The sequence below is a fragment of the Telmatherina bonti genome (genome assembly GCF_933228915.1).
Source record: "Telmatherina bonti genome assembly, chromosome: 11".
NCBI lineage: Eukaryota > Metazoa > Chordata > Actinopteri > Atheriniformes > Telmatherinidae > Telmatherina > Telmatherina bonti.
Window position 1 is genome coordinate 24566907 of NC_136629.1, and position 10678 is coordinate 24577584.

The 10678-nt window shown below is 35.1% G+C and overlaps 1 protein-coding gene across 1 annotated transcript in view; it reads right to left on the reverse strand.

Annotated features, from left to right (window-relative positions):
• hcrtr2 (hypocretin (orexin) receptor 2) overlaps positions 1 to 10247 on the reverse strand; it is a gene marked incomplete at both ends in the record, with an annotated part of 46490 nt that extends 36243 nt beyond the window's left edge. The window contains one exon of the mRNA XM_079249167.1: positions 10037 to 10247. Coding sequence (XP_079105293.1) covers positions 10037 to 10247 — 211 coding nt within the window. The remainder of the gene's footprint in view (positions 1 to 10036) is intronic.
• Positions 10248 to 10678: the final 431 nt, after the last annotated feature.

The window sequence follows — 10678 nt, forward strand, 5'->3', positions numbered from 1 at the left end:
ATCAGAATACTTGTCAGTCAAATGCAACAATTGAGCAACTGATTGTTGCAAATGCAAATGAGGAATGCTCTCCTGTCAGCGTGGCAACATGGCAACAAAGGCACCGCCAGCAGCAGAATATGTATTATTCTTCATGAGTCATATTCACAACTATGTCATGCAGGTTGGTTATCCTTTTAGATTGCTGTTTGATATTAAACTAAGTACAAATCGCTGCTGCACAGGCCAGATCTGAATCTGAGTGCACTCTAAACTGAGGATATTTCAGGCTGAGCCAAGGAAGTGAGTGTTTTTAGTTTTTTCTTTTTCTTTTATTAATTTAGAAACATATCAAGGTGAGCAGGTCTCACAATCCGCACAATCCATTAAAATAATTTAATGTTCAAAGAACTTTTTTAAATAAATGTTAGAAGAAGATGATAAGATTTTATCTCAAAGTACAGCCTTATGGGGAAAGAATACTAAACTGGTTACATAAAAACACTTGTTTCCATTAACCATAATCACTCCATAGTGAAGGGACAGATGATGAGCATATTTATGTTTGAACTGATACAATATTTATACCACTCCTTTGGCCAAACCTAATATTGTGATGAATACTTCAATCTAGCCAGCTGCTGTAGGAAGCCTCTACATTTGAGAAGTTTGAGCTTCTCTGCAGCGATGCCCAAAAAACTTCTTTTGATATTTTCAATAGACTTTACAGGTCAAACATAAATCCACTTAATACTTCTAATCAAAATCTTTTAAAGCTTTGACAATACATGCAATATTAGTGTAGAAATTATTGTTCATGGTAACTTGATATAAGCCTACTTCAAAGACATCTCCTTTCACAGTGGTTGCAATTAAAAAATAAAGTTTATCACTGAAGCCAGAGACAACCTGAAGGCAAAAGCCAGAGATGTAGACTTGTTTTTAATATAGCAATAATTGTTAGAAATTCTTAAAATAGATTTATGTCTTGAATGTATTTGTCAATCTTACCAGATCAAACAGCAAAAATGTATCTTCCTGTTAACTTTTTGACACCATGAAATTATCCATTTTTTTTACTTAACCTAGACTATGACTGAATTTCTGTGTCATGTGGTATCATGATGTTTTCTTATAATAACAGATTAATAAACCACTAGTTAAAGTAGAGCTGCCCCTCCATCATGGCTAGCAGGACTCAAAAGCACATAATCTGCAGATTTCTACTGACATATCCAGTAATTTGTTTTTAGCTCAAATTTACAAATCAAATCACTGTACAACTATTCCTAGTGACCTGCATAGTTTGCATTTTCATTACACAAATCCAGAAAGTTTACTCTATAGCTGATGCCATTTGTGGGTCCAAAAGTGGGATTTGCAAAAAAATTACACAGGTTTGATTTGATGTTATAGATCTTTCCAACATGTTACAAGAGTGATAATGAAAAATAAACACAGTAAACACTCATTTTCATGCCCACCTATATCTTCCTTAAGTTTATCCAAATTATGTTGTTAACAAAAGGCTGCTTTCTTACGGTAATGACATTAATTACTGTAATATTATATAAAAAATTTAAAAAAAACTTTACTAATCAATGGCTATAATAAAAATAGACAACATTTCATAGTCCCCTAACTATTAAACATTACTCACTAAGTGCACTACCTCGAATATTACAGGTTATCATGCGTTTTCCACTGGTTTGCATGGTAAGCACAAGGAAACTATCATTCAAATTTTGAATACCTTCAATGCATGAAGAGCTCAGTAAACTGCTACATATCACTGAATAGTGCATGTAGAAATTAGTCATGTGTCTGACCAAAAGGAGACGGGTATAGCCAAGTGTTTCTCTGGAAAGTGATCAGCAATTTCTTAAACAATCTCTTCCATAAACTACACAATGTTACTGTTGGTAACAGACATTACTTGGATGGGCATGGTGTTAAAAACAGATTTGTCATTGTTGTTTTCATTAAATAATTGCTGAGTAACATCTAGTAAAGTATTGCGTATGAATGGTAAAACTGAATTGTAAACTAAAGCTTACTTTTCTGTTTATTATCATCTAACTTGCATTAGATTGTAACTTTTTCTTTTCCAACAAAAAAAAGATTCCACAGCCTTAGAAACTAAAACATTGACTGAAAAATACACACACATCAGAGAAGCTGAGGGAACAGATGGTTTCCAGCCATTTCTGGCCATTCTATTTATTTTGTGCTTTTTTTAAAAATTTCTTTCCCGTTTATTATTAACTCTGTATTCCTTTATGTAACTCTGTATTCCTTTATGATTGCTGAACAGAGAAACAGTCGCGCGTAGAGCTATTTCAGCTCCACAAACAGCAAAATGTGATATATGCAGGAAGACAGTGAGGTATTGTGACAACACCACAAACGTCACAAAACATCTGAGAACATGTCATAACACAGAATATGATGAGGTTAACATGGGGGGGATCTAAAGAGAAGGAAAGCAGAAGAGAGGAGAGGGTGCTGCACATGTCACTATCAAGAATCCGCTGCTGCAGCTATAATTTGAAACATCCTGCTTTTTATTCAGATTTTCAAAACACATTACGTTTTTCAAAAGCAGGATCAGAATCAGGTTTATTGCCAAGTAGGTTGACACGTATAAGGAATTTGTTTTGGTGTGTGGGCGCTAACAAGAGCACATACATAAAAAAAACAAACAAACTTAAAATGAATCCACTAATAAATATGAAATTTTCAACAGTCATAAAAAAAAAAAAGGCTGTGCAAATGAGCGCAATATAAATGTAAGTACAATCCGAACTGTGGCAACATTTACGTCTTTGTGAAATAAGAAAGGATTATTTACTCTGTGCAGATAGAAGTTAATGGTGAAATGACCCTTAACTTAAAAATAATACCCATAACTGTTGGCAAAAAAAAAACCAAAAAAACAATGGCTTGGTGGAGATCTACACTGAGAGCTGAGATTCTGTGCATTATTGTTCTGTTGTCTTCAGTGCAGTATTTTCTTCTTGGTGATGGGAGTCCAGGGGATGTGCAGAAGAATTTCCTCTCAGGGACAGTAGAGTCTCAATTCTAAAAGTCTAGGTCTAAAATCCTATAAGAAATATATTACTACTTAGTATCTTCTGCTATTGACATTCAGCAGGAAACCAAAGCTCTAAGCTCCAACATTATAAGCAACTAACAAGGTAAACTTGTTTTCTGAATAAGAAACATGCATCATTTTTTTTTTTTTTTTTTTTTTTGATTAAATCACCAAAAAAAAGGCTTATTTTGACTCCATGTCTTATTTTGAGTCACACTAAAGAGGCGGAGCAACACCACCTCTGCAATGTATACAGACAATATATCGATAAAGGTTTCACTGTTTGAAGTTGTCTCCAGGATCATTGTGTCAAAGCCTCCAATATCCCAAATAAAGTTCTAATTTACTGAAAAGATTTTTGTTTTTTGGATCAGTAGTTTCATATCGTCATTTTACTTTTATTGAAGCATCCGCAAGTGTCGACTTATTTATTCTAGTTTAAGGTCAAGCTCGTTACTAATAAAGACTAAATTGAGGATATAACTAAATAAAAAGAATTCCTTTATGCCAGAGGGAAATTGCAAAGGATTTCATATTTGTGAGTGGGAGTGGCTGTAGCTCAGGAGCAAGAGCAGTAGTCTACCAACTGGATGGTCAGTGGACTAGTACGTGGCAGATCGATTCAAATATTGATAATGTTGATACCAAGGCAAGTCTCAGCATCGATAAATACCAGATAGATAATATCAATATTTTTCTTGCTAGGGTTTGGGGTTAAAAAGTCAAAGAACGTGAATGAGAGCCAACCAATAGGTTTTGCTTTTGTTAGGCTAATGTCCACTGTTGCCTTTTTTTTTTTTTTTTTTTTTTCAATTTGTGTGTGATAAAAGAGAAAACAATTATTTTATTGCATTGTTTACAAACAATTTTTTTTTTTCTTCAGGTCTCTTATTCAAATTGCTAATTACAAATTTTAACAAATAATTAAAGAAAATTTTAAAAAATGACTATTAAATTTCAAGCAAATAGTAGAGGTATTGGTGACAGTTGCCCTGGATTTACTTGGTTTTGGATCAATACCAAAATGTGCAGTATCGCTCATCTAGAGTGGATCAATTACAGGCTTCTCCGGACTACATGCCATGGTGTCCCTGCATTGACCCTGATTCTCTTGGGTGTGTTTGTCTGAATGTGACATGCAGTGTAAAGTGCTTTAAGTGGTCTCCATGATTGGGAAAGCGCTAAGTGAGTAAGTCAATTTACCATATAATATTTCGGGTTAAGACTTTCTTTAAACCCTATTACCCTTGAATTAGTGCACATTTAGGCTTTTTAAATACATGCACGTATATTCTAAAATTAGAAGATTAAATCATTTCCCATTGCTGTAATGAGTTTAGCTTATGGGTTGTGGAGGTTGAGACTGGTAATATATACCAGTAGATATCAGGCTAGTCAGGTCCAAAGAATGATAAGTAAAATGTGACAGACCCATAAAACACTGAAGGCAACAGGATACTTTCCACTTCCTTTATCTCTGTCCACTACTTTCTTTGTTTCTTAAAAAGACACTGGCTTTAAGTTAATATTCATGACTGACTTAAAAAAAACAAAAAAAAACATTTAAACCTCAATTTACCTACATCTCTCCATACACAGACATGTTTATATGGACACGATATAGTCATCTTATAAGTTGTATTTACATGATTTAAATTCAATACAAAAGAAATGCTTTTGACATGTCCACTGCCTACAAGTTTGGAAGAAAAGTGGTTTGCTTTTTTTTTTAAACTTTGAACCTTTTTGACCATTAAAATGATCAATAATCCTCAACACGTTCAGTTTCTAACAAAAAGTCGTATGTATCACAGTGTCATTGCCATAGCTCAAGTCCTCCCAAAACACCTTACATAACATAGCTCCTGCATTTCAAGGAGGCACATAAACAACATGCAACAGAGACCATCAGAATGAGCGTATGGTTATTGTTTTCTGCTCATGCCTCCGTGAAAAGGTTTAAACCACCCCTCTCAATCTGATTAAAAATTCTTTCAGATCAAGACGGATCAGATCAGCATGTTTACATGATGCATTTTTATTTTGACTGGATGTTCAATTGGATCGAAAGTGCTCCATGTTTAGGCAGAAAATGCTTTAAAGAGAAAAATTAACCCTCTCTCTTCACAAGCATAACAGTTGGGAAATGCAATGTGAGGTTCAATGTACTTGAAGAGTTCTGCATATTTCTTTCATCTATTTACTCCTGTATTTATCCCATAGTATGTACGCAGTGTCATACCGGTAAGCACTGCGGCCCCACAGCAAGTAGGCTGCTAGTTCGAGCGTCGGCTGGGGCGTTGTATGAACAGTGGCCTTTCTGCATGGAGTTAGCATGTTCTCTCTTTGTATACATGGGTTCTCTCTTTCCTCATGAGATACATGTTTTATTAATTGATATGGTTAATTGATCACTTATTGCTTTAGATAAAAGCATGTGCCAAATGTCTGTAAAATAGAAGTAGCAGTTTCCATTAACTTATGTATCTACATAAAGTAGTGGTTATGACTCAGTATTTAATGTACAGTACTTACTGGACATCTGATAATTAGGGGACTCAAAAAGTAAAGGTTGTCCAATTATGAACTTTTGGACTTGAAAATAGTATCAAACTAGCCAGAGGGAACATCAGTCCCAGCTTTAATATAATTTACTCCCCTGGCCTTATGGTAATCTAATTGGCTTGCTATAATAGAAACTGCAGAAACTTTTGTTTGAACAACTTGCGAGAGTAAATTTATCTATATATGCATAATTTTTCTATACTGTATTGACTCTTAAAGTACAACTCCGATTTTGGGGTAAGCCTGCTTATAAAAAGAAAACCTGTAAAATAAAGATGAACAAAACTAAAATCACAATTGATATTATTGATGATTAAAGTTTATTAAAATGGATACAAAGAAATAAACTAGTAAAAGATGCTAAATGCATAAAAGCTGCTTTTAACACTGTTTCCTTTACTTTTTCTTTTGACTATTTTTTCATCTAAAAAATCCTATTTAGTTACCTTGGACAGTCCTGGTTTAATTGAATTTGTCTTTCTGGAAACCTTGTGGGAATTACTCAAAGTTGTCTTTCTGTGGCTTGGATTTGTGTCAGGAGGTTCTAATAACTGAAAACATGGTGTGAATATTATATATAAACTCAAAAAGCTTGTATCTCAAATTTGTGATAAATTTATGAGCACTCGTATCAATCACATACAAACAAGGTTACAGGAGTACTTATCTGATATAGTTAAAAATAAATAAATAAATAATACTGGCCTCATGTCTGTAGCCATGAGTGCAGTTAACTGAAAAATTTTATGTAAGAAAAGAAATATTTTTAAAGCTAATTCGTCTTTTTCTTCAATGTTAAAGGTCAAAGTCATTACTGGCTTACAAAACTGTGCTTTTAAAACATCTTGGGGTGTTGTTAGAGTTAGGTCTCGAATTTTTTTTTTTTTTTTTTTTTTTTTTTTTTTATTTTGCTCCTGGCGCTTGATAAACTTAATGGCAGGAAACATTTTGGGAGTTTAAATTATGTTACAAAGTTAAATTCCATCCATAATTTTTTACTAAAGCTATACAGTAATTGTTATTTTCTATGCACTCTGCACATTGTAGGGGTGGTTTGCAGTGTCACCTCTCAGTAAACAGATTACTTATTTAAGTCTTGGCTGGTGCTTCTGTGTATGGAGTTTGCATGTTCTCCCTGTGTCCCTGTGGGGATTTCTGAATGCTCTGGCTTCCTCCAACAGCCTGAAAACATTTCGGTCCACTTTAGCTTGACTGCTGATTTTAAATCCACCATAGGCATAAGATATGTGGTTTCTCAACTCATTTGTCCCTGTGTTAGCTTATGATGGCATGGCCACAGTCCGGGGTGTACCCGTTATCTTACCTGACACTACCTGGACAATAAAAGCTGCTTTCTTAGCTTCTTCTGTGATACACTTCTGTACAATCACTTGAATGTACACTTTTGTAACTATCAGGCAGAAATTGTTCTTTTATGGTTTAAAAATGGTGCCAACTTTCAAGATGGTGCACTTGTATTTCAAAGGCTATTTACCTTGTTTTGGGACCACTCCAGTACAATGATTTCCTAGTATGTGCTTGCCATGAAGTTCAAAGCTCACTATGTTTTTAGATCTGTGCTCTGCCCCCACCAACTCCAGTGGGAAATGGTTGGTTCCCAAGCTGCTAAACGTTCCATTATATTCACCAGCTTTTCTACTTAAAATGCCGTTTGGTGCAGAGTAGATAAGGCTCAGCTGTCTCATAATAAACTGATTTCACATTGACAGTCATTTGACACATTGCTGATTTCAATACTTCATTCACAGGCAACATTCAAAACTGTTTTGTATCTGAATAATTTGTTTCATTTTTGTGGAAATTTTTACACTGCAAAAGAAAAGGAACAATGTGGGTTTTTTTTTTTCAGTTTTAGTAAAAGGGCAGCAACCTTGACATCTGCAAATGTTTTTCTTCTGTTGAACATCATAAACAAGCGTCAGAGCTTCCTATCTCACAGTTCATAGAAACCCTTTGAAAGGAAAGGCTTTGTTTTTGTTTTTGTTTTTTATTTGTTTTTAAAGACTAGGTTAAAATACATTCTGCACAGCAGAGGTAAGAGGTTCCAGTACTAAACCGAGTTGCTTGTAGTTCAGATCTGTCGCCCACTAACAAAATGTGGTGAATTTTGAACAAAGAAGCAGCTGGAATGGGAAAAAAAAGAAAGAAAAGAAACAATCAAATGGAAAATGTGGGGGACGTAGAATAACCACAGTTTCCCCACTAATAATAAGGACATAAATCTTATGAATCATTATATAATGCATAACTCATGACGATTTGATGCATCATATATGATTAAGGAGATGCACAAAAGTGTACTTATTTTTGTTCAAATTTGAAGTTTTTAAAAGAGAGAGTCTCTATCACCCCTGGTCAAAAGCAGTATTTCTAGTTTATAGGCACTGTGTATTTATTATATGTTAACAGTGATGCACAAGTTTTATTTTTCTATTTATGTATTTATTCGTTTATTTTATTTCTTTTTTGTTTTTTAAATCACAAGTTTTATTTTGAAGTGATTCACATATTGATTTGGCATTAATTTTATGTCCCTTCCCAATGAAATGTTCTGTATTTACCCTGGTCTGGGACCAGCACAAGAATGATACTGCCTTGTTGTCTCTTGAGATTGCATCAGCTCAGTAAATAATATGCAGTTATTCATTTTAAAATGAGCTTGACCATATATATAAAGCCCATAAATTATATTATTAAAGCTTTAAAGTTTGAAATAGTGGTTAAGCTAAATATCCCATTATAAATAGTTTCTTTATGCTTCTCTGAACAACAGATAAGAGTAGAAATAAATAGGAAACATATAAAACGAGGACAAAAAAAACCTAAGATTATTTTAAAAGCCTTCCACTTGCCATTTGCAATTTTTTCCACAGTGCTTCCTCACTGACAAGAGACCATTATAATGACAAACTGTCAACCCTGAAAGTAATGGCCATTTTAAATTTCTCTATGTCCTCTAAATGCAAATATCCCCAGCAAATAGAAAGAAAAGTTGATCTGGATAACATCTGCATTGTTCTTTGTTCATTTTTAACGATCCATTACATGATCTGTGCAGAGTAATATTGTTATATTCATATTTCAGAATAAATATCAAGCCTTTATTATAGGTGTTCTGTGCTTTAAATACTAAATCTGAATTGCATTACCTGCTGATTTCACAGCATAGAGATGACCAACTATGGAAAACCAGACTGGAAATTACAGGGCTTGACAGTATCTGATTGTTGTGTTTGCAGCATCTACATGCCCATGTTACTTTTAGACCACCATTTTCTCTGAATACTGAAGCATTAAGAGTGAGTGCTATAGCTGCATCAGTCATTTTCACAAGACAGTGTGTGTGTCACAAAGGAAATGGAGAGAGATATAAAAAAATACCGTCTTTGACTCCTGTTCATGACTGCAGTGATTTTTTTTATAAGGTTATGCAAAATCAATTAACATTAAGTCTGTTTAGGGCAGACTTCCTGCTTTTTTTCTGATTTAAAAGTTGTGAGAATCTTTAAATGATGTGTTCTGAGCTAAAAAAAAAAAAAAAAAAAAAAAAAAAAAAGATATTAGACAAGTTCTGCTTAAATACAGAAGGATTGTCAGCAGTTGAGCCATAACTCAAATCTTACAATTAAGATCAATTATATGTCCGTAATGATCTTCATGTGTTACTCCTTCATACCAGATGGAGAACTATTCCGCATGTAGTGTTGCAGACTGAGATCATAGAGGGAACCCCCCACAGGTACGAAGAGGAAGGGGGGCTAGTCAAATATTCAACAGCTGCTTGACAGCAACACTGCCTATTAAAATCAGAGCTACATGGACATTCTCCCCTCACCTTCCAGATAAATAATAAACAATATTTTAGATTATTAACATACATCAGAAGCTTTCCAGGATTCTGGTACACCAAATATGAGGAGCAAAGAAATGGACCAGAAAAGAGTGGAAGACTCTTTAACTGATTAATAATAAATAAATAAATAAAAACCTTTGTGATTGCATGCTGGTGAATTCTACTGTGTGAAATGGGGAAAGTGCTGTTTGTCTAGCATGCCATGTTTAAACACATCCCCAGTGATCATTGTGAGCTGCATTCTGTTGCACGCAGTGCTGCGCACGGTGGATGAGCGTCCTCCTCATGCCTCTCCAACACCAGATGCGCCACTGCGCTTCTTGCATGGAAGAAAAAAAAACTGCGTTCCTTTCGAATTTTCCATCATCCTTTCTGGCAATATATCCCCTAATTCTTCTCAAAACTTTCTGAAATGTAACCTACTTATTATTATTTTTATTTATTTATTTATTTTTATTTTATTTATTTTTTTTAGTGGTTTTGCAAGATGGGGGGGGGGGGAGAAGAAAGAAAAAGTAACTTACCAAGCGAATTTCCGATGAGCGAGACGAAAAAGACAATAATGTAAGCCACTATTAGAACCCACTCGTACTGCTTGGGGTGTAAGTATTCTCCCCAGATGTATCTCAGAAGTTCGTCGTCCGCATCCATGCTGGAGTGCACGTTGGAGTCCGTGCTATTGGGCACATGTGATAAACAGTCATCGCAATCCAGATTCCCAGTGATCCCTGACATGCTTCTAATATACTTCTGGTTGCTGAACTGCTGCTGTTAACCTTGTGTTAGCAGTGAGCGCGGATTGCTTGAGCTTCCTGCCGACCAGAGAGCTGCACCTTGCAGGAAAATAACGCGCTCCACAAACCTCGTCACCATGACTAAGATTTCCCCTCTGCCTCGCGCCACTGCGGGGTCAAAACAATGCAACCTACCAACGCCTGCAGACCCCGACACCCCCAAGCAGCTGAAGCATGCAGGTGCTGGATGTGTGTGTCTGCTGTACTGTTTTCTGTGCGTTTGTTTCCGAGGTGAACATTTTAATTACGTGGTCTAAGACCCTTAATTAATAGCATGGACAAAAGAAAAAGTACCAGAAAAGTTATCCTTAAGGATTCATTATAATTTTTATTATGTTAAACTGAACCTAAGCACTTGCATGTATCAACCTT